Raw genomic sequence first — 25101 nt, 5'->3', positions numbered from 1 at the left:
TCTGGTCCCTGGAGGGTGTGGAAGGGTGGGGCTGGGAAGGCTGTTTGTTAGTTGCACATATGGCAAAGTTGCCAAGGGGAGCCGGGTTTTAGAGGCCGCACACAGTGGAAATCACATCCAGTCAAATTTATCTGAGAAAATTCAGAAGTCACCTACAAGGATGGCAAGGTGCTCATACTCTGAGAGAAACAGAAATCAGGAGCAGTGGTGGGAACACGTGTGCCCATCCAGGTCCACATGAACTGCATGGCCTCTGACTGTTGCATGGAAGAGTAGGCCCAAATTTGTCATTCCTCTGTGTTTTTGTTGTTGTTGTTGTTGTTGTTGTTGTTGTTTTTTATCTCTCATTTGACAAGCATTCTCACACTTGCATTTGGATGAGATGAATGTGTATATGACCCAGTTCTGCTCTGTGGTCCATAACAGCCCCACTTTGTTCACCCTGGAATCTGTGCTTCAGTTAACCCTGAGAAGTTTTAGGGCTTCACAATAAGTCTTTTGAACCCAGAGTTCCTGTGGCATTTGGGTTTCTACCAAGCAAGGTAGCCACCTTTTTTATATTCTCTTGGTAAACACTCTTCCTGGCCCTTCATTCACAAAGCATGATGTCTGCCTGCCTTCTAGCTCTTACTGGAGCCTAATCCTAGGGCCTCTATGTAAATTTATGTGACATTTTCACTAGAAAATTGCTTAAAAATGAATGATATTTCTACGGTTTACTGTTTTTCACTTTAAGTACGTTTTCTGACAATATGTCTTCTATTAATCATTTAAGCAATAGTAGGAGCCTTAAAGGAGTGTATTCAGAAGCAAGAACCCATGGCTCATTTAGTGCTGTCTAAAAGAATGTCTTATTGATTGGCATCCTCTGTGGGTATGTGATGTAATATTTATAATATGTCACCCCGCCATACATCAAAACAGGTATGTCCGTTGTTTCATTTCCATGGGAGACGTTGATTTCTGAGAGGTCTGCTGGGTTGTAGGTCACGTTGTGGCCAACCACTGGACCAGAAATGGGAAGCGACTAGAGTCACAGAGTTGTTGGAAATGGCTTCATAGATGCTTTGGTGTCTGCAGATTCTTTTCTCCCCTCTCCCTCTCCACCCCCTTTCCTTCCTCATTCACCCCCTGTGCACCGGGTTAGATTTTCTTGGCACACATCCCCACAGTAAAATGGGCTCATTAACTCTGAATGTGAGCATGAACATATTACCAAGTTGTTGATCAGTGCCCTGGTCCTGCTGGGGCAGGAGCAAAACCATGCCTGGGGTTTCTCTTTGCCATTCATCATAGATCATGGCTGAGAACTGTCCATGGCCATGTTATTATAGGAGCCTAAACCTGCCCATGCTTTGCTGTGTACACACTGTGCTATTTTGGGATGAATGTTGAATGGAGGTGAATGTGATAACCAGCAGCCTTTGGGGTGTGAGCAGGAAGAGGGTGGGTGAGGCAGAGCTTGGCTTGGGAGACCACCATCATACTAAGAAACCACTTAGGGCCTCCTGTGGACTTCAACACTGGCCCAAAAATGGATCCAGGATGGAAACCTGGGTGCCCAGCGTGTTCTACTTCTTGTCTTCCTTTATAATTCCTTTCTTTCTTCTTACTGCAGGAAAGAAAGTAGCCTGGAAGTCAACAGTACACAAGCGCTAACTTCAGATGTCAAATAAGGGAGGTGGGCTCGTGGTCTCAGCTCTACTTCTGTCATTTAAAGCCTTTGTCATTCATTCTTTTCTGTCACTGCAATCTTTGGTCAGCCTCTCCTTCCTTGTTCCTCCCCAGTAGGTCCCTCTGTGTTCCTTACAACATTAAATTATTTTAAACGTGACACCCTTTCTTTGTTCTCTCCAAGGGAGCAGCCCAGGGGCCTGCCCAGTGTCTTCAGCACTCCGCCAAAGGGCAGGAGGGAGGGACCCTTTGCAGTCTGTGGGCCATCCTGGGCTACCACCATTTCCCCGCTGAGTAGGAGCTGTAAAACTTGTGGCTTACATAGCCCAGCTAGCATGCTCCAGCTAATCTACAGTCTGGGCTTTGAAGATCACAAGAAAGCAGAGGTCACGACCCAGAGATCAAAGTGACAGAAGCCCACAGAATAATTGCTGGTTACCCTCTGTAGAGGGCCGTGGTGTGTCCTGTGGGTGTATTGTTTGCCCGGCGACTTCAAACATACTGCCCACATCAGCTGGCCTTTGCCAGTTGTCAGGCATTCATTAATGCTGTAGGTGAGCTCACCTCGGCTCATTAGAGTGAGATCATTGTCATCTCTCTGAGCATCTGGAGTGATTCCACATAGTGTTTGTTCATTACGCTTTGTTCTTTATTGACTTTTTCTTACCGTTCTCTTTTACCTGGAGGTGTGAGGAGGCAGTTACATAAGGAAATTGGAGTAATAAGAATGGAGAATATGGATGTATTTATTGTAAATTAACTTTGAGGCTTATAGAAGTCAAGCAAAATAAAGGTTAAAAGAGGCTTAGGCATCATTTAGCCCATTCCCTTCATTGCACAGACGGGGAAACTGAGGCTCGGGAAGGGGGTAGAGACTGAGCCAAGATTGCTCAGCAAGATAATCCCAGAGTCTGGCCTTTTCCTTTGGCCTGTTGTCCCCAAGCTTTTTGTTACGAAGATCTCCCCTCTTTTTAAAAATTTTCTTCCCTGTACTTTAAAGCTTCGCCTCCTAAAAAAAATAAATAAAAAGCTTTGGCTCTTAAATAAACTGCAATTAAGCCATCACTAACATTTAAAAATTAGTCAGACACATTTAGCAGTTGATCCGTGCTTTGAATCAGCATCAGGTAACCAGGATTATCAAACAGGGTTGATGCAATCCAGTCAAGAGCAAAGACGCTTGATATTTTGTTGGCATGTTCACTCTATTCTTTTAAGCTTGTGAAAGGTTGAAAACAGTACATGGGTCACCCATTACTGTCTTCAGGGGCCCCAGGAGGGCATCAGTAGGTTGCACCATCTCTCCCCCACCTATACACGGGAGCAAGTAGGCAGCAAGAACTAGTGGGAAGAAGCATAGAATGCCATAAATGGAAGGAAGTAGGAAAAAACTCGAGTGATTCCCCCACCCGGGTCCCTCAGAATCTAGAAACTTGATGTGTCTTGAGTAGAGACTCCTCAGAGAAAGGAACACGCAGCCAGCCCAGGAGCAGGCCGTGCAGATCTGTGGTTGCGTGGTGTTGTGGGTAGCAGTTCTGAGCAGGAGGGAAGAGCATCCTCCTCTTGCTTGAAGTCTATATGGAAAGTGCCAAAACTTTGGCATTTGGACAGAGAAAAACAAGCAAAGAAGCCTTTCTGCTGTTCCTTTTGCCCCCCTCCCAGTTTGGGGAGTCTCCTTAGAGGAGTCCTTTAAGAAAATGGGGTATTCTGTATGGAAAGAGAGAGAACCTGAGAACTCTGTTGGTCTCACATTTAGACAGTCTGTCTGCAGACAGAAACACATGGGTCTTTAAATACCATCCTTCCCAGGATCCCTGATCTGCTCCCCGTGACCTCACCTTCCATGTCACAGCCAAGTGTGCCTGACTCCCTTCCCCTGGCCCTGGGATGTCGCCCAGCCACCTTGGAAAGGTCAGGGAAATTGGAGTTGCCCTCTGGAGCTCGGGATGGGAGACTCAGAACTTAGATGGATCTCTTTTCATTAAGCAGTGTCCTGGCTTAACAAGCAGTTTTATAAATCTGGAGCTGTCTCCGGGTGTCGCGGGATTTATAGACGGGGGTTTCTGCCATAAAGTGGTTTATGATGGCTGCCTTCTGTGTTATTAGTAGCTGTCTCTTCCTTCAAGCATTGCTGTTTGATAATAGCCTTAAAACACCCAGAATTACTTACCTGCAAGCCCCGTTCCCAATAGCCCCTGTTGACAGTCCGAATAAGTTTACTGCCCTTTTGTTGTACTTTACCTTCAAAACAAACTGATTGAAGCATCAATAGCTCGCGGAAGCTGACAGAGCCACGTCATGTGGACTGGCCCTTGTGATTGCAGGTTATCGGGGAGTTAACCTTCCCGCATTGTTAACTGAAATGTTTTATGTACTATGCAACTTTAGGATACGGCTGTGATAACCTCAGTAACTAAGTCATACATCACGATAAAGAGATTTTGGTGCAACAAATAACCCAGGATTAAATTTACAAGGGTGGAATTGATATTGTAAAAGCCTTCATTCCGTGGCTTCGGGAGGCCTCTCTTGTATTTTTATGGCAAGCTTGTATAATACTCAGGATTGAAGCTGCAGCTTTTGACATCCTGACATGACCTAGAACAAAGGGAAATAGATCTCCTGAGACTGGGATGGGACAGGCAGGCAGAAAGCCCACTGACTTATCACTTGGCAGTAATGTTTGGAACCTGGGCCAAGCCACCAACGGGCAGGGATTTCTGGTGGATGTGGCCACTGTCCGCGTTCTGTCTGCCGCAGGTACGGGGCAGGGCAGACCCCTCGCAGAATTGGGAAGGAGACTCTTTGCTACCTTACCAACCTCATCATCCCAGAACTGTTATTTTTCATGCTGTGATTTGTCACTTGGACGGTGGTTCTCCTCAGGACCAGCAGCCTCAGCCTCACCTGGGAATTTATGAGAAATGTAAATTCCAGGCCCCTCTCCAGACGTAGTGAATCAGAAACTCTAGGGGTGGGGCTCCGGTCTGTCCTTCAACAAGCTTGTGAATCACTGTATTAGGATAGAAGCCCCTTGAGAGCAGGGACCTTGTCTCATTTGTACATCACCTAGGCTCAGCACCTAGTACAGGTGGTAGCTGCCTACTAATTATTTGTTGGGTGAATCAATGTATGAGTAAGTAAGTAAAAGATGACATCTCTAAGGGAGAAAGTTTGGACCCTGGGCTGAGTCTCAGACCCAGTATTTGGGCAGGCTTTCCTAGTGTTCCTCAAATCTTTCTAAGCAGGAACCACCTGGACACCCCAGGCCGGCTGTCAGGTGGGAGTCAAGTCAGCCCTATATCAGGGTGACAGGAAGCCTGTTTCATGGCTGTTTCTTTGATTGTATCAGAAGAGTGCTCTGAAAACAGCAGCTCTTTGTCATCTACCATTTTAACTAGCTTAAAAGCCATCTCTCTCTCTCTCTCTCTCTCTCTCTCTCTCTCTCTCTCTCTCCTCTGATTTGAGGGCTGGGATCCAAAGTGGGGTGAAATGACAACGTGCTGTCTGTTGTCACCGTGGTTCCTGGCAGCCCTGTGAAGACATCTTTCACTCCATCATTAAACACTGGCTGGGTTTGTAATGCTGATGTTTTCTTCACCTGAATATTCATCTTTTCCCACCCTACACTTAGTGGGTGTCTTTCCTCCTTCGAGCGTCACGCCTGACATATTGTTTCCATCTGTACGTGTCTTTACTTGAAAAAATCTGTTGTCATCCAGACTTTGCCGTACCAGCAGAAGACGGAATTCTCTCTGACATTGACTGAGGCCAGCGGGAATTCTGCTGGAGTAGAGAAAGGTCACCTGGGCTCCTTGTGGAAATTTCTGGTTTGGGATAAGGTTAAGGACATTTGGAGAGGGGAGGGAGAGGCTCGGGGAGAAGTAGAAAAAAAGGTAATAGATTGAGGCCAGAGAGGAAGCAGGAAGTAGATAGTCAAATTTCCAGGACCTCAGATGTTGGGGTATAGAGTTCTGGGGATGAAAAGTATACCTCCAAAGAATTTTAGAGCATTTTGACTTTAAATGACTAACATGGAGGTTATCGCTAGAGATCTCTAAGTCGTTGTCTCTGGTGTTTGAGTGATCAGCTATGTTTCCCCTAGACAAGCATTGGAGGTCACATGTGATGTCAGAGTGGGGCCTGTCCTGGGAACCCAGGGCTCCCCTGAAAAGGGAGGTACCCTACTTACCCCAAGTCACATTTGCACTGAGAAGCTAATGCTTGGGGTTGCTTTAGCGTTTGTTTCTTTGAAGCCTACTTATCCTCCTTCACCTATTAGTTTTTAATTATTAGGCCCCTTTCTCTGTGCTTCCAAAACTACTGCATCACTTCAATCTTGGTACTTAGCTATGCTGTTTCTAATTTCTCTGTGTGAGTCTGTCATGCCGATGACACTGAAAACCCCTCTACATGCAGGGACCATATCTAGGGCCTGGCACATAGTAGGTGCTCAAGAAATATTTGTGCAAGAGAAATGAACTTGTATTTTATTGACTTAATGCTGACGCTACTTTGTAAGATGGCCTGAGGGTGAGCAAAAAACGTTTGTTCCTGCCTTCAAGAAGCGTATAGTTTAGGTGAGGACATCGACGGAACTAAATTGCCAAATACCAGACATGCTGCATGGAACTTGGAGGTGGTCACCCATCCTCCTGAGCTGTCTCTGCCTGTTCTCTTCCAGATGCTTTGTTCTTCACAAGCTGCCCAATTTAAAGTTCTTGGATGCCAGGAAAGTAAGCTTTGGTCAGAGGGGCGTTCATGAAGGTGGTGAAGCCCAAGGTAAGCTGCCTAGGTCATGGTCTTCTCGAGGGATCTGTGTCTCGAGGGATTTGTGTCTCACCTCACAGGTACTCTTGGAGCATGGAGGGTGTGCTGAGAGCTCGTCCATGGGTACACTGGTAGCCAAACAAGAAGTAGGACTGGGTACACACTGGGTCTTCCCAGTCTAAGAGGACCTTATTTGTAAGGTGATTTCACTTGGATGGCTTGTTTACTGGTAAAGCAGCACCTTGCACAGCCAATGGTGATGTCCCAGGAGTAGGTGGGATTCCAGGCCTCTTTCTTAAAGATGGTTCATTTATAAGATGGTGCCTCTGCAGGGCTGGAGCTGAGAAAAGGGAAAGGGGAAAGCGCTGAGCATGTGCGCTTTCTCAGGTGGCTGGGATTCCTCTAGCACCTCACAGGGGGCCCTTCTTTCCTGGGACCAAAGGGGAGACACAGGAGAGGGATTTTCTTGGTTCCACAGCTGAGAACTCAATAGCTCTCAGAGATCCCTGTAGAGGGAAAGTGCGTTTTTCTGACAATGGGACCTGGGACTGGTGTGTGCTCCCTCCAGGTAGCTTTCTAGGGTTCATGGAAATGATGCTCACTGACCTGTCAGGCTGAGTCTTCCCTGAGGCCGTGGAAGTCACCATGGGTCATCTTAATGACAACATTGATGAGGCAGGGGGTGGGGGGGGGGCTTGGCTCTCAGGCCCAAGGAGGTTTCTAAGGACATGGACAACTATCTTATTAGGAGGAATTGGGGTCCTTCTATGAGGCCTGAGGCTGGGGCATGGATTTGATGACACTTGGTGACCCCAATGGAGATCCATCCCTGCCCTGGGGCTCTGTGGAGTGACATTGTCATTTCCTGTGGGATCCTGGCATGCGTGTTGAAAACATTCTCCCAGAAAGCCAAGAGGCCCAGTTTCCCTCACTTACTGACTTGCAGTGCTCTGCCCAAGTATTGGGAATGACTGAGAGGGAAAGAGAAAAAAGCAAACAGGACCAAAACCGAAAGAGCAAAACCTCTTTGTCAAGTTGCTCAGCTGGCAGCAGACCTCAGGCCACGTTTTCGCCCTGAATCCGTGAGGTGCAACTTATTTCCCATTGTGCTGAATACGATTGCTGGCAGTTGTGGAAAGATGCAACGCGGAGGGTGTAATCCTGGCAGATAAATGTATCGTTACCTGTTTCAGCATGTGGGAAATTAATTGAGCGATTCGTTTTGTAGTTATTAAAGTGTTAACAGTTTTCCTTAACGAGGCATATTTGACATATTGCTCATGGCTGCCTTCAGATATTTCAGCTCTTGTAATTTTGGTCCAAAGGAAATAATTTATTTCTTGGCTCTTTTTTTTGTTTTGTTTTTTGTTTTTGTTAAAAGATTCCAGAGACAGCTGCATCCCCAAAACCAACAAAGAACAACAAATGAGCTGCCTATAATACCTTGGGTTCTTGCCCCTCTTACATTTCTCACCTTCACATTTACAGGCACTTTATAAACTAGGTCAGAATTTCTTCCGCTGTCATTGTCATTGACATGGGCAGCTCTGTTGTCACTGGAAATCTGAAGGGGTTCCAGATACCGTATTGGAGTGGGGCTCTCTGTGTGTGTCCACCATGGTTCTGGGGTTCCTTGCCTACAGAGGGAAGGGAGCGCTGGCTTATTCTGCAGTTCCATAACTCAAGCCTGGAGACCTTCATCGGGCTGCCCAAGTCACCCGCTAAGAATTGCTGGAGCTTTTCCTGTGTGTTTGACCACGGAGCCCACATTCTCCACTCTGATTTATTGCCCCGGAGCAGGGAGCTAAACTGTTTTTCATGCACCTCTGGGTTCAAACAGAACCTCATTGGAGGCCTAGATGAAGACAGCGGGAGAAAGCAGGGCTGTTCTGTTGGAGCAGAGATGGCGGCAGGATCAGGGTTTGGTGGGGAGGGGGAGCTCTGGCATCCTCCCCAGTCTTTGAAAGCAAATGGGACTGGCTCCTTAACATCGGTAATAGCTGGTTCTCTGAGTCATTAGCAACTTAAGCAGAAATGCTCTTCAAAGCCCCACATTAGTTTCTAGTCAATTATAGAATTAGCTCATGTTTGTAATTGACTCTCACATCTTTATTAACGGCATTAAGCTTTACAGTATGCACGGATTGAGGAGAAGCGGAGGCACTCTGCGAAAGCGTGAGGATCTTCGGTGGTTACCTTTTTGTGGTCACATGATCTCCAAACTGGACTGGACTTCAGTAATCACCTGGTCTGAGATCTCATTTCCTGGGTGAAGGAATAGGGAGAAGATGGAGTGTCCTTAGGCGCCCAGAGCCCGCTGAGGCAGACTAGGATTAGAACCCCGGGATGTGGGACCAGAACCCTGGAATATGGGATTAGAACTCTGGGATGTGGGACCAGAACCTAGATGTGGGATCAGAACCCAGATGTGGGATCAGAACCCAGATGGGGGACCAGAACCTAGGGATGTGGGCTTCCACTTCAGTGTTCTATTTACACCATGATCCTTCAAGGGCGCCAGAGGATTTCTCTGGCTTCCTGGCCTGATAACAAACTGTAAGCCTCTCTTGATGGCAGGCAGTTCCCTATTGTCTGTTTTCAGAGATGCTCACCAGGACTTTTCTTGCAGCTAGAGAGAGGCCAAACGAGCTCCTTGCTGAATTAATAATGTTAAAAAGGCTGGTTCTCGCCTGCTCACAGTATATACAGACATGTGTTTGTTCCTATGCAGGTGTGTATATACGCTTTCCATCTCTGTGTATATATACATATGTATGTTCTGGGAGGTATGTGTACGCCTGGATTCGGCTCCTAAGTGGAGAGCAATTTCCTCCCTGTGAATTGCGACGCTCTGCTGAGCGCACTGGGTGAAGACCTATTTTTCATAACAGCGTCAGACTCTCAAGTTGGCTCCTGTCCTTTCCAAGGCGGCGGCCCGTTGTGCTTATTCAGCAGGAGGCTCTGATGGATGATCAAGGGGGCCGTGATTTGGGGAGCTGTTTTCATTTTATTCCTGACATAACGTATTTGGGAGGATGGAAAATGCCTCTCCAATCACAGCCCGTGCCATGGAGGTAGGGAACAGGCAGCGTGGGCTCTTGGCTAATGCAAATGCAGACTCATCCAGGATCTAATAAGCCCCGAGGTCCCGGAGGTTTGATTTGGTACCTGGCAGGCCCTGGCACTTGAGTGCGAGCTCTCTCTTGCTCTCTCTCAGCTGACACAGTTCTTCATCCCTGCCTTTGGCTTTTGTTGCTTAAAAGCCACCTTCTGTCTGAGCTCTGATTGTTCTATAGAAGGCTGCTATCATTCATTAGGGAGTGATAGCTAATGCTACAATGGGCTCTTCTAGACCCTCAAGTGTTTGTGTGTGTGTGTGTGTGTGTGTGTGTGTGTGTGTGTGTGTGTGTGTGTATGTTGTTAGTTAATGGACTTACAACAGCTAGGCTTTGTTCATTTCCCAGAATTATAAAAAAAATATGTATCTTTGTCCAATATTGGCCATTGAATCATGCCATTGTCCATGCAGAGAGCACCAAGCTGGGCACACAGAAGGCTGAGGCCCTGCAAAGAGCAGCTTCTGTAATGACCAGTCCGTGACCCCCTCGCCACACGAGAAACACAGATCAAAGTGGTGAAGGGGCCTGTCCAGGAGGGCGTGCATGGCGGACACTCCAGCCCTGCACATCAGAGAGACGGCTCAAGGATCCGACAGTCAGAATTGCTTAATTATGTCCTGGCTTTGTAATTATTCATCCCTGTTCTGGCAAAGAGCACAGTTGTCATTTCTCTGACATAATTATTTAAAGCTGAGCCCTCTTGTTTACAGGCACATGCATGAAGTTGGCTACCAACTATTTAATCTCCAGGACCTTAGGGGAGCGACGGGGGGAGTAACTACAGGGGCAGCTGGACTGAGAATCGCAGCCCACTTTAGAAAGTGTTCTAACATGTGTATTTTTGCTTATAATCATGGCCATTCTCTTATAGGTAAGATATGGAAACAGGTGTGTTCATGAGTGCAGATCGGTCCTTGAAAATATGTCAGCCTGTCTTTATGCAGGCATGCGTGGGTTTCCTAGCAAGTGTAGTTTGTGTATTTGTGTAGTGTTTTATAGTTTGCATACGTGTCTGTGTATCTTTGGGTATTTGGGGTGTATAGCGTGTGTGTTTATAAGTGAGAGGAATGGGTGAGGGAGGAAGACTGTTTCATTAAAGGAATAAACTTCTGAATACCTGTGCCTTCCATAAATCTTTTCTATTCTCTTCCTTAAACTGAAAGTTGAACGCTATTTCGGTCTGAGGATTTACCTGCCGTCGGCTCTGTGAGGGCTGGGGCTTCTCTGTTCCACTCTCATGTCTGCAGTGCCTGGTCTATAGCAGAGACTCGGCCAATTCTCCTCCCAAGAATAAACCGTGGACAGAACATGCTGGAAGATCCATCATGAAAGGTGGTCCCGTGTTTGTTGTTGCTTGACTGTGGTCCTCTGGAAAGGGGGCCTCTGCCTTAAGGAACATTAACCATCTGAATCTGTGTGTTGGCAGAGAAGACAGAATCTGGGCTACGTAGTTGTTTTTCCAAAGGATTTACCTGCTATTTGTTATGACGGCAAAACCTCTAGCTGCTGTGATCACTGGGCCTCGGCTTCTTCATTGGGTGGCATTGCTGGGGAGGCTGGGGGAGTCCCCGGGGTGGGGGGTGGGGGCTGGTACTGCTCATGTTCTCTGAGTCCTTCTCTCAGAGTCCACTTGGTCCTCATAGGGCTTTTAGGAAAGAAAAGTAGCTTTTCTGAGAAAACATGTTGGGGCGCTCCACAGTCTGTGTACAATTAAAATGAGATTTCCCCTCTCTTAGCTGTTATTGGTTTTTGTGTGTTTGTTGTGTGTGTGTGTTTTGTTTTGTTTTTGTCTTATCATAAAGGAGCACAGCCTAGTGCAGTGATGGCGAACCTATGACACGCGTGTCAGAGGTGACACGCAAACTCATTTTTTTTGGTTGATTTTTCTTTCTTAAATGGCATTTAAATATATAAAATAAATATCAAAAATATAAGTCTTTGTTTTACTCTGGTTGCAAATATCAAAAAATTTCTATATGTGACACGGCACCAGAGTTAAGTTAGGGTTTTTCAAAATGCTGACACGCCGAGCTCAAAAGGTTCGCCATCACTGGCCTAGTGGCTTGTTTGGTTCAGTTAGCTGTTTTTAAATGCCTAGTCTAGTTCTTTACTAAATTCTCCCTTTTTCTAAACTACAGTGTATATGTCTCTCCTATCTTCTGTTCGCCTTATCTAGCCCAATTGCAAACATGTAAAAGGTTATCAGAAAACACCTCTAGATTGATTGCAATTACTAGCATTTACTCTATACTTAATATTTTCAAGAATAGATATTTTACATAAAGCCTGGGTCTGCCTGTAAATAAATATTCTAATAACTAAATGAACCACATATATACAGTGGAATAGACAATAAGTCCATCTATGTTGAAAGCTCTCTATTATGCTGTGTTCAGAAGAAAACCAATGTTCCTTATTTTCTGGAAATCTCCAACTACCTGAAAATGTTAGTGTTTTATAGTTCTTTTATCTTTCTGCACAAATGTTTTTTGTCTAGAGACATATTCAGAGTCTATTTTCAATTTTTATAGTAAATTTTGAAGGGAGGAAATTTTTAAATTAATTTCTTTTTTGGAAGATGCCTGGGCGGTATGTTGAGAAACAACTCCAGGAGCCAAAGATTTGCAGTTCATTTGTTTTTCATTGTTCCTCCTGATTTCACAGTTTGCCGCATTCATCTTGGGGGGATCACTTACAAGTTTTGTATTTCTCTATTTTAGCACCAAGCTTCCCTGTATCTCAAGTAAATGCTTTCAGAGTATTGCTCTTTAGAGGCAATTTTGGTCACTTTTCATTGCCTTGCTCTTGGGTAGCAAATCTCTGAAATCAGAGACAGACTGTTGCATAAAAGTTGTGTCTCTCATGCCCTGGCAAAGCCGTATGGACAGAGAATTGAAATCCACAGTAGAGAGAAGAAAAGTAAAACAGTGGCAGCTGGTGCTGGTGGCAGCCTTTCAGAGCCACTCCCTGAAATCCCTGGGGCCTGGTCAGGTTATGAGCACATAGTAGGTCTCACTCTCTATTAAGCCAAATGCCTGGTGAGATTTTGTGGTGTTTCTGTTGGAATCATTGGCTTTTACTGCATCCCAGTGGCCCAGCTCTACACTTTTCCTCTTTTTGGCTGACAACATGTTCACTTTTGTCCAAGGATATTTGGGCAGACACATGCCTAGGGGATCATGGAAGGAAGAGGCCCTTTGCGGGGAATTAGATAAGTCTTCCTAGATACTTCCTAGATACTCTGGAACCTGAAAATAGGGAGAAGTGCGGTAGATTTCATCATTTGTCTAAAATCGTTCTTTTTCTGCCCTTGCCATGGCTTCCCTCTATGGGAGGAGTACACTTCTCCATCCCACTGACTTTGGCTATGACACTTTGGCCAATGGGATGTGTGTGGAAGTGACAGCATGCCAGTTCTGGGCCAATGCTCTGTGAGATACTCTGTGTTTTCACTCACCCCTCTTTTGTGTCTGCCATTTACTGTGAAAACAACGTGAGACTCACACCGAGCAGACCTGAACCTGACCCTGAACTACCCCAACCAACCCCAGACCTCAGCATAAGAAATAACTCATAAGGAAGTCACTATGAGTTATGGAATAGTGTTACTAGAGAAGCCTGAGAGACACAGGCCATCCATCCACACACGATGCCCTGTGGTCTCCCCTGGCACTTGATCCAGAGCTCTTAACTGGGACACAACTTGGGTTTTAGTGAAGTTAGTGGCAGTGTTGGGTGTCACAACACCAACTTCTGTAGCTTTCTGGATGCTTAACTAATTAGAATCACAAGACCAGCCTTAGGGTCAACTGGCTGCCTTGGGGTGCACTATGGCATGTATTGAAACATTTCTGCCCTGTGAGTAAAAACAACAACTAGCATGTATTAAATGTCCACTGTGTACTAGATGCTGTACAAGCAACTTAAAAATATCCTTGAATTTGAATCTGCATATGAGGAAACTGATGTTGAGAGAACTTACAAGAACACCTAAAATTACAGTGCAAGGTGGAATCAGACTCTTCCCTTGCTCTGCCCAGGCCTCAGAGCTCATGGTGTCTCCCCTGTATCCCTTACATTGCATCACCTAGGCATGGAGATGTGATGGGAGGTAGAAGTAAAAGAGCAGGAAGACCAGATCATGGAAGGGAGCCCAAGGTAACTTTGTGATTTTCAATTTGACCTTGCCCTGTGACCACTCCCCCAAGCCATTTTGGTGAAATACATGGGCAAGGCGGAGGATTGGAGGAGCCAGGCTGAGAAGGGTTCTATTCTGCCATCACATGGGGATGAGGAGGAAACCTGGCAGGGTCTGAAGGGAGAGGAGAGTAAGGGCATGTCTGTGTTGGTCCCTGGGTGTCTGGGGGAGGGAGCAGAGTGCTCTGTGCACAGCAGGTGTTTGGGAAATCTCTGCAGAGGCAGTTGCTGGCCAGATGCTGTTCAGAATTCAGACCACCCAGGTGAGGTGGTGCTCAGGTGGCCACAGAGGCCAAAGAGCTGGGGCTGAGAGCCCTCTTTCTGGGACTGCTGGGAGGGGTCTGTGTGGCTGCGAGCAGCTCAATGCTGGGATAAGGAGAAAGCCTATGGCTGCCGAAGGCCCAGTGGTTAACTCCCCTGGTGATGGGTCCATGGTGTTCTAAAAAGTACCTTGACATGTTTTTGCCCAAAGTACCCTATCCCCTATGGTATCAGTTGCCTCAGGTTTGTTTGTTTATCTTTTAATATATTTTTATTGATTTCAGAGAGGAAGGGAGAGGGAGAGAGAGATAGAAACATTAATGATGGCAGAGAATCATTGATCGGCTACCTCCAGCATGCTCCCTACTGGGGATCAAACCTGCAACCCGGGCATGTGCCCTGACTGGGAATCGAACCGTGACCTCCAGGTTCATAGGTTGATGCTCAACCATTGAGCCACACTGGCCAGGCAAGTTGCCCTTGTTTTAAGGAGTAAATTTAAGCCTTCTTAACTTGGTTATGAAAAGTCCTCATTTGTGTGACCTCTGGTAATGATTGAGATGGGGCCTCAATAGCCAATTATATCTGTATTCTGTATATTTCCATCTTGACCTTTTCTTGATCCACTTTAGAAGATAGGTGTTGGTTTTTTGCTTTTGCACTTTAGGTTTTTTTATTATTTCTTTTAAAAACTAAGCCTAAAAGGAAAGAGAAGAGGAAAACAAAGATGCTTCTTTAAGAAAGTGGGTTCCCACAGAGTAAAGTTGGGGTGCTGATGTAAAGTTCCCATGTTTACAGCTAAGATTACCCCGGATTCCCTGTGCAGCTTCAGGGCTTGGCAGGGAGCTGCTCTTGGCAGGTGCATTGGTGAGTTTGAACAGCACCTTCTCCTTAACATGCGTTGCTCCACTTACCCCCCGCCCCCTCCCAACTGAGTTTTGCTTTCAGCCTGGTGATTAAGGCCAGTGATGAGGAGAAGTTGTTGGAAAAACAGAAACAACTTGTCTAGGAACAGAAAAAAGGCCAGCAATGGAGGTGTGCGTGATGGGAGAGCATGAATGTCTTCACTCCTCAGTTAGATCAGGGCCTTGCTCTCTGTCCTGCTGAAGTCTGTGGCTTCATAAAGCTCTGCCTGGCTTAGAAAGTCCCTTCTGGGCCCGTGGGAATATCAGATGGCAGGGACTGAACCTCAGAGCAGGTAGGCATCCTATAAGAGGAAACCTGGGGGATGGATGGCTCACTAGGAAACAAATCAGGAACCGATGTGTTCTGAAACTCACTTTGATGACATGTTAATACTCTTTGCAATTCTGTGGCTAAGGGAAAGGAGAACATAAAGATGGCATTGTCCCAGTTTCTGCTCTTGAGTTCTTATCATTTCCAAACCGCCTGCAACTAATAGCAGGTGTCCTCATTTGCTAGGACTGACAGAATGAAATACCACAGTCTGGGTGACTTAAGCAACAGAAATTAATTTCTCATAGTTATGGAGGCTAGAAATTCAAGGCAAGGTGCTGGCAGGATTGGTTTCTTCTGAGGCCCCTCCCCTTGACTTGTAGATGGTCACTTTATTTTTTTTAAATACATCTTATTGATTTTTTACAGAGAGGAAGGGAAAGGGATAGAGAGTCAGAAACATTGATGAGAGAGAAACATCGATCAGCTGCCTCCTGCACACCCCCTATTGGGGATGTGCACGCAACCAAGGCACATGCCCTTGACTGGAATCAAACCTGGGAGCCTTCAGTCCGCAGGCTGACGCTCTATCCACTGAGCCAAACCGGTTAGGGCGATGGTCACTTTCTTGCTGTGTCCCCACATGGCATCTCTCTGTGTGCTCACATCCCCACTCTCTGTGTGTGTCCACATTTCCTCTTCTTATAAGGCCACTAGCCACACTGGAGTAAGACCCATCCAGTGGCCTCACTTTAGCTCAGTCCCCTCTTTAAAGGCCCTGTCTTTAGACATAACCACATTCTGAAATACTGGGGGTTAGGCCTTAATGTATGATTTTTTTTGGGGGGGGGATATACTTTAGTCCTTAACAACAGAGAAGAAGGGTGGACTTTAAGAAGATGTAAAAGACAACTCATGTAAGCTCAGTGAGGAAGGGATGTCTCTAATATTTAACATTTACTTGTTCTTTTCATTATCCCCAAAAGCCTAAGAAGCAAAGAAGTAGGTGGATAAAGTAGTGGGATAATCTCAGGTTATCCAACTTGAATGCAGGTAAAAGGCTTCACAAAGTTTGAACGAAATAAAAACTTGATCTGTTTGTCTGAATGTGGCTAATGCATACATTTCAGGGTACCATCCAGGTGAGTGCCAAGCAGGCATATGCAGATAGGGAGGAGCTCTAGGAATGGCACTTCCTTCCTCCACAGAGTAGGCTCAGAGGAGATGCTCAGAGGAGAGCTTCCTCTCATTTTTAAAATGACCTTTATCTCTAGAGGAGCCCTTTGCCCTGAATGGTTCCTTGAGGAGTTAAAAGAAGCTGCTTCATAGGGAGAAGAGTTATGACACATCCCCACTGCTCCCAGCCTGTTTCTCCATTGAGCTTATCTCTCTGCCAAGAACTCCAGGAATATCCAAGCTGCTATACCTGCTGGATCTGGTGGGAGAGCTGGTTACAACATTCTAGGAAGTAGGTTTTTGCCTCTCCATTGTTTTGTCTACCTGTGGTCACCATGGCTTACTTCTGGGGCCCATGGACATGTTCCCACTCCAAACACTTCATCACCTTCCCTCTGACCAGGCCAAGGTGTGTTTCACAAGCATGATAGAGCAGGTCTGCCCTTGAGGTCCCTAAACACTGGGGTGCAATTAGCTCCTTTATTTGCTTTTCTTGCTCCTGGCAGTAGAGTATCTTAGATGAACAGAGGGCACAGTCAGTAATGCACAGGTGCTGTGTAATCGGGGCTTCCTGTTGATTTAGGCACATTCCATGCTCTTGTCCATGATAGCAATACACTCAGCCTTTTACCAAGGACATTGTAGGCTAATTTTATTTTTCAGGCGAATTTTAACATATGGCAGTAGATTTTGAGCTACCTTACCTGAATTAGAATTCATTATTTCTTTCAGTGGTGAACTAATGCTCCTGTCTAGGCTCTAAAGCTGTATGTATGTTTTTTCTCTCCTGAGGTGGGGAATTTTAAGTGGGGCTTCTACTTCATGTCACCTTCAACTCAGGAGTGAAATTTAGAAGTGAGTCACTTTTTTGTTGTGGCATTTTGCATTGTCACACAGCTACCTGGCTTAGCCACCTCTCCCATGTTTTATTGGGCCCATTTTTATTCATTTCTCCCCACCACCCAACCTTCACTTTTGTTTTTGATGTGATTCAAGGAGTTGCCTCCAGCTGTACTTTGGGGAAGGTTTAAAATCTGAATTTATTGTGGCTCTGGTAGCCCATGGAAAACCTATGATTCTTACTTCGTTCAGTAGCTGCTGTCAGACCTGCTTTTCCATTTAGGGGTCAGCCCTACTCCAAGTCTCAGGATTACGTTCAGGTTTGCAATAAAGGCTGAACTTCTACCTTCTGCCACCCATCTCTCCATTGTTAATACAGGGAATATAATGCCTCCCTCCATGTTTGTTGTGAAGATTAAATGAGGTAATATGTGTAAGGAGCTGATTCAGTCCATAGAAGGTGGTATTGCCCTTGTACTCTGGTGGTTCAACTGAGTTTTATACTTAAATGCAGTGTTTCTGAGGCTTTTACCAAGCATCTACCTCTTGATGAGAGGAAAACACCTATAAGGAAGGAATATGGGAGGAGAAAGAAAGCCCTGGTTCATCTTAGGGAAGCTGGGCCCCTGAGTTTTGGGTCTCCCCAGGCACCACACAGGCCATTTTGTTCTTGTGGTGATGGTGGAGGAGAAGCCAGGGCAAAAGGGGGTGCAGGGGAAGCCAGTGTGGTCGGGACAGAGGGTTCCACAGTCACTGGTGCAAACAGGGACAGCGGTGCAGCAGCCCCCGAGAGCAGCAGGCCCCGCCTGGTGCAAAAATAAGCCCTTAAGACCTTTCGTTTGGGTGACCTTGGACTCAACTCTCTTAATCCTCTTCCAACTCCCTTGGTGAATCTGAAAATCAAGGCTGATATTTAGATCCTGGAATTTGTCGCTGCAGTAAGCCCGCTTTTGCTCCTTGGTAACACGGAGAAAACCGGAGAGCAAAATCTGGGGGCTTGTAACACATGTCCAGAGAACATGATCTCAGTGTTATAAGGGCTTTAGAAACGCAAGGTTGAGATATCAGATCTCTGGATAATTAGAAAAGAACCAAGGGCTATAGTACACGAAGCCACTTTTTTTAAAAAATCTGTTTCAGTTCAGTATAAGATTTAAAATAAAGGGATTTCTACACTCATTCTAATTTTCAGTCATGGGATGTTTTGGAAAAGACTATGTTGCAAATTATATTTTTCTTTCTTGCATTCAGAAAAACCCTCACTAGCAGTTTGTGAAGCCAGCCCTTGAGATTACAGAGGCCTAATCTGAGCGCTAGGCATCGAGTTTGCTCAGGTACAGATGGGTAGGCTAAGCAGAGTGGACGAAGAATGAAAAGCTTTCCTTCTTTGCATCCCCTCCCTCTTCTTTTGCACATTACATGACTAAATGTGCAACTTTGTTCGCGTAACTGCTACAAACAGTTCACTGTGTAGGCCAAACGCTCTCTAATGCAGTAAAATTAAGAAATAATATGCTTTGAAAGTGATTTATGAGTGTGGTTAAACTGCCAGATTTACAAAGAAATAGTTCAGATCTTGGGAAGCCTCAGGAGTCACGTCAAAAATGAATTTGACCATGATTTAAACTGCTACTCTTCTTACATGACATTTAATATGTGTACTTTGGAGGCCCATATGTCTTTAATAAAATAGCATTAAGTTTTAAATATGATATGAATGCAGCCAGTTTCTAAATTCATAACCTTTTCTACAACTCCAAAATGCTAACCAATAGGGGAGTCATACACGCAATAAAACATAAACCTTAGAAAATAGCTTTTTATTAAAATGGTTAGACAGTTGGCAGCAAGGTTGCCGTGTAATAAATACTTACAGCGTTGTGGGTTTATCAGACATTGTTTACCCTGCAAGCAACCGGGACCAGACAACTAATTATAACCCCTGCGCAAAAGCAGTTCATGCTAAGCCCCCCGAGTGTGTCAGAGAGGCAGGCTAGTGTTTCTGAGGGTCCTGGACAAGTTGTCCAGAAATTTGGGTTCTAATCCCTCTCTATGACTTAAAGGAAAGTGACTTTGAGCAAGATACTCCATTTCTGTAAATTTCCCCAGTCTGTGAGATGGGGACAATGACATCTGCATGTAGGTTTGTTGTGACAATAAGAAACAAGTACCTGCGAGGCAGCTGACACAGTGCCTGGCACATAGTAGGTGCTCAATTAAGAGAAGCAACTGTTTTGAAAGACATCTTTCATAAAAAATGAACTTAGGCAAGATCTTCGTGTCCCTTCCATCAGCGATGTTCTATTACAACTCCAAGATGGCACTTCGGAAAGGTAAGCCATTAACCAGAGATCAAGGTGAGCTTCCCGGAGAAGGAGTAGGAAGCTCCTTGCTTCGCTCACCTCTCAAAGGACGAGCATGACAGACATGACAGAAAGCTGATTTGGCTCAGGGGGAGCAGAAGCTGTAGCTGGTGGCCACCATCTCTTAGCTGTTCCTAGAGATGGACATGAGGTATACAGTGTGGCCTCTTCCTGCCTTCTGGGTCTCCAGTTCATAGTGAGTTATTCTTGTAAGGCTTTGCAATCTTCATGTTTCTTAAATGTTTATGAGCAGCTTGTTTTTCTGTATCTCAGGGGAAACGGCCAGGCTGGCAATGGTCTGACTGTGTTTGTCCCTGCAAGCAGGTACTACCACCCTCCACAAACTTCCTAGGAAGGAATTCTCGAATTTCCTAAAAAGGGAATTGCAAGTTACATCTGAGCTTGGCCTTTGCATGATAATTAAAGATTAAATGGCCCAGGGACCATTTCATTCTGTTTTATTTTATTTTTATATATTATTAAAGCAATGTTATGATCTCATTAAGGGAAATTAACAAATAAACTCTTTTAACTGTATTCCCTCTGTGCTAACTCTATGACTTTTCATTTTTCTCTGATCTTTTGCAAACCATATTTCTTTCTATAGATACTTTATGTGTTTAATGCTCTTCTTTTTTAACCTCATATATTTATTGTGCCAATTTGTAGTCCTCAAATTTTTATTTTTATGGACTTTACAGTTCTTCATCAAATTGGTAGAAATACCATCAGTTATGAAACCATTTTCCCACTGAATTAGATTTTAACCGTATGTATAAAACACGTGTGTGTGTGTGTGTGTGTGTTTCCCTTAAATTTCTCTTAGGATCATTTTTTTCCAGGGAGTTGATTGGATCACAGGCTGCGGGCACATGAGCAGGGTTAGGCTCTGCATAGGAATCCCTAGGTACCATTTTCAAGCTGGCAGTCCATCCTGGATGAGGCATAGCATCTACCCAGCTTGGAGGAAGGATATAGGTCAAAAGGGTCACAACATTTCCAAGGCTTTTGGGGGAATGGGCTTCCCAAAGTCTTATTGGCTGGTAAGGTTCTGAGAGCAAGGCTTGGAATCTGTAGGAGCTCCCACAAAGCATGCATTGACCTGCTAAGTTGTAGTCCTGGGGAATCACAGGTTCCCTAGAGCACCCTGAAAATTATTAACAGCATGCAGTCCCCATCAGTGTGAATGTGCCTTTAGACTCTTAGCCAAATCTTTGCATAATACCAATCATTCCACCTATAAAAGCACAAATATGTTATTGTTCTCAATAGGCAATTTAATGCAGCTTAGGGAAGGAAAAAAGAGAAAAGAAGATTACAAGCTGGCTGATCTTGCTTTTATTTCTCTTAAATCTATCCACACTTCTCAGGGGTTGTACTTGTTTAAAGATTGTATGCAACTGTGCAGTCTGTGTGATTCGGAAAGCAAATCAAACTAAATATGAAGTTTTCAGCGCGTGCTGTTTTTAAAGGATTTCATGCATTTATTTCAAATATACATTTCTTCCTGAGTAGCGCTAAACCTATAATCTTTTTCTTGTTCCATTTGTTTTTTGGGGAGGGAGGCCGAGAGGGTGACTTCGTTTTGGAGTGGAAGGCTCCTATTAACATCTACCTCCTTCTTGTGCAGCATTATTCACAGCAGAGCTATTAAGGCTAATTATTTTCAGATTTCTATCAAAGGGGAATATTTGAGCTGACAAAAAAAAAGCATGTATTAGGAAGAAAAATGGCCTGTTTAAATAAGAAAAGGGATCATTATCATATGCACCCTACTTCCCACTCCCATTATTAGCTATGTAGGGGGGAGGAGCCAGGAGACCCCCCAGGAGTCTGTGAGGGAGGTTCTAGGGGGCTGTGCTCTCTGAGATGCCTGGTGCCCTAAGGCGGGGGGCAGTACTTTTCCCCCCTAATTTTTCCACAGCCCACCTGGATTGCTCATCGACCTTGGAGATAGTAGCCATCTGTTAATTTCCTTCTTATCATGGGCAAAATTCACTGGCCATTGATATGTAATGAAAAGATAGTGGTTGAGGAGCAGGGTGTATTAGTCAGGAGAGACTAACTAATGTAACAAATAGCCCAAGTCACTCTCAGTCCACTGACAGTTTCTAAATGGAGAGTGAGGAGCGCCCAGTCAATCAGGGACCTAGGCTCCTTCAATCGTGTGGCTCTGCATTTTTCCTGGGCCTTGAAGTTATTCACTGGGTTCAGCCAGTGGATGAAGAATTGTGCGAATGATTTATGGGCCTGGTTTTGAGGTGACACACATCACTAATGCCCCCATTTCATTGGCCAGAACTCAGTCATATGAACACTTATAACTATAACAGAGTCTGGGAAATGCAGCTGTTATGGGCTGGGTTGCATTTCTTCCCCTAGCCCCCCTGCCCGATTCATGCGTTGAAGCCCTAACTCCTGGTACTGCAGAATGCAACCATATTTGGCGATAGGGCCTTTAAAGGAAATGATTGAATAACATAAGACTGTTAGGTTGGGCCCTAATCCAGTGTTCTGATCTCATTAGAAGAGGAAATTTGGACACACAGGGAGACACTGGGGTGCACAGAGGGAGAACCATGTGAGGAATTAGCAAGAGGGCAACCAACTGCAAGCCAAGGAGAGAGGCCACAGGAGAATCTAACCCTGCCAACACCTTGATCTTGGACTTCTAGCCTCAAATTGAGAGAAAATACATTTCTGTTGCTTAAATTACCCAATGTGGTATATTGTTAAGGCAGCCCTAGCACATGAATACAGGGCTTAGCTAAGTGCCCCCAAAGAAAAACTAATGTCTTTGGTAAGCACTGAGTCAACCTCTGCCGCACTAAGCTTGTGTGTTAGTCCCACTCCCACAGTCAGCTTGCCGGGTGTTCTTGAGCAAGTCTTTCTCTTTCGGGCTCAGATTCCTCATCTGTGAAATGGATGAAGAGACTTAGATGATCTCTGAGGGTCTCCCTGTGGCTTTGTGATCTGACCATGTGCATAGACCTTCGGCCTGACATCTGGGTGGAGTCTGAACTCAGTAGAGGTACCTGAAGCCTCTGGTATTTTAGGGGTGACATGCTGAAGCACCCTGGCTTTAGGGCTCAACAAACCTAGGATTCAAATCCTGGCTTTTCCATTTACTATGTGACTTTGGGCAAGTTAGTGCCTCAATCACCTCATGTTTAAAATGGGGTTAATAAAATAAGGGTTGTCAGATTAAACAATTAAAGGAAATGACAATAGAGCATGTATCCAAGGTGTGGTCAAAGTAAAGTCTCAGTACAATTTTGTCTCCCTCTCCCTCTTTTTACCCCTTTCTTCTTTTTTTCTACTTCTTTTTTTCTTTTAATGCTTTTATCTTCTTTTTAATTATTCTCATTTCAAAGTCCTGAATGTTGACTTGGAGAGATGTTAACTTTAAAAGCATTTCTCCACGTATGATCTCTTTTGATCCTCACAATACAGGTAAGGGAAAGGCAGAAAAGGTGGTACTTTTCTTTACAAAGATGGCTTGCTAAAACAGAGAGGTTGTGAACACCACTGAGCATTCCAGAGCAAAGTGAAATGACATTAGAACTCAGGTCTCCTATTGGCTCAGCGTTCTGCTGTCATGTAATATATGTAACTTGGCTGTTCTGAAGATTTCTGGACTTGGGATGAGAAGATGCGGTCCAGGAAAGGATAGCCTGAGTAATCCAGACACCGCTACCACTCTTCGTAAACTCCCTTTGGTGGGCACCGAATGGCAAGAGTAGCTCTCCAGAGGGCCCACCATCCACCTCAGGCCAGTCCACACCTCCACCATGAGCTACCATTTTTTCAAAACTGTGTCTACACCCAGGAGTAGAAAGAGAAGCAGGTTATGTGGTTAGCTTCCAAATGGTCCCAGATCTGCCTGATGGAGACTAGGTGGGCTTGACCTGGTTTAGGACCACAGTTTATTTTCTTGGTACCCCACACCACCTAGACTTCACACTTCTGGGAGGTGGGGCATGGCCTCGGAATCCTATTTGCTCTTGCGTGTCTAGCTTGCAGCAGCTTATGTCTTCAAACCACCAGTGTTTTCTTTTGTAAACTACAGAAGGGGACCCGAGGGCCAGCAGTTCCCACCTCAGACCATAGGCTGGGGAAGAAGGGCCATGGCCAGAGAGGAAGGGTTGGTGGAGATCGGTGTGTTACTGTCCTGGTTCTGTGTACCAGGCTTGAGCTTCAGGGCCAGGCCACTGTCCTCATACTTAGAACTCATGATGACTGGAAGCTGTTTAAAGAGAAAAATTATACTTCAGTTCACTTTTATTCAAAACAAGCTTTCCAGCAGGGTGGAATTTTGAGATGCACTACAGACAGCTGGCGATCTTCAAGTTATAGGAAAATGACAGTGTATTCAGCCTTCCTGCCATCTCTCTCCTGTGTGGCAGGTTATCTGTCTTTGTCATGGCTAATGGCAATTTATGCTACCCGTGACCGCTGGGAAGAAGAAATATTCATATTTTAAAAATGCACTAAGACAGATCTCTTCTCACTTGGGGACATGATCATGCAAGGAGGAAGGAAGTAGAGTTTCCAAGGTCATGGTTCCTTAATATTTACTGAGAGGTCGAGATTTATTTATGATCTCATCATTTGAGTTTTAAGATTGGGAGGAATTCTTCTTAAGTGTTTTAAAATAGAGAATTTGGAATGATGATGGCTAAAGAAGCTGCTGAAAATCCTCTGCTTTTCAGGAAAATGGGGTACTTTTTAGCTTTGCCAAACAGATGACATTGTCACCCAGAAGTTTGGATAGAAAAAGACATAGATGCCTCATGATTGGAAGCATTTTCAGGCCAGGTATGAAAATTAAATATCCCAAACCCAGCATTTGTGTTTCTCAGGACATACTTTGTGGTAAACTTATCCCAGGGGTACAGAACATGTACTGTCACCTTGACCCCCACCCTAATAGTGGGTGTAGGGCACCAGACATACCCAATGCTTACAAATATTACTGGGGCTGTACATTAATTTGAACAAAGAAAACGAGCACTAGGTGATTTAGGTCACTTGTCAAGGATATAAAAGGCTTAGTGAATAGAGTTATCACTCTCTCTTCTCATTCCATCAAAAAGCCAAAATAGGATCTTAGAGGCATCCTTTGGGAAAGACCTTGTTTTTCACTCATTTTCAAAAGTTTCTACCCACTTACTTCCATCCACCCATCCACTCACCCACCCATGCATCCATGCATACTATATTTGCTAAGTGGATTAGGCTCCTTGGAAGGCTTTGGAATATCAGCAATAGAAAGAGTCCCACCCTCTAAAGGGGGCACTTTCTAGGAAAGATGGATTTAAATCTTTCTTTTATCTACTACAGGACCTCTTTTACAATGCTTAGGTGCCTACACATTTTTCCTCCTCTGGGTGCCTGATAAAGTTGATCAGTGATATTCATCTCATGGCACACACAAACTAATTACTAAATTTCTGCAGCACACCAAATATATATATATATATATATATATATATATATATATATATATATATATATATCTCATC

At 44.9% G+C, this 25101-nt stretch overlaps 1 protein-coding gene across 1 annotated transcript in view; it reads left to right on the top strand.

Moving 5' to 3' along the window:
• LRMDA (leucine rich melanocyte differentiation associated) overlaps positions 1-25101 on the top strand; it is a 979651-nt gene that overhangs the window by 555576 nt on the left and 398974 nt on the right. Inside the window, 2 exon segments of the mRNA XM_023755143.1 lie at positions 6359-6412; positions 6414-6456. Of these exon segments, the coding sequence (XP_023610911.1) occupies positions 6359-6412; positions 6414-6456 (97 nt within the window).

Source organism: Myotis lucifugus, unplaced genomic scaffold, assembly GCF_000147115.1.
Source record: "Myotis lucifugus unplaced genomic scaffold, Myoluc2.0 scaffold_69, whole genome shotgun sequence".
In the NCBI taxonomy this organism is placed as follows: Eukaryota; Metazoa; Chordata; class Mammalia; order Chiroptera; family Vespertilionidae; genus Myotis; species Myotis lucifugus.
The sequence above is the reverse complement of the archived record's forward strand: the minus strand, read 5'-3'. Positions and strand labels throughout refer to the sequence as shown.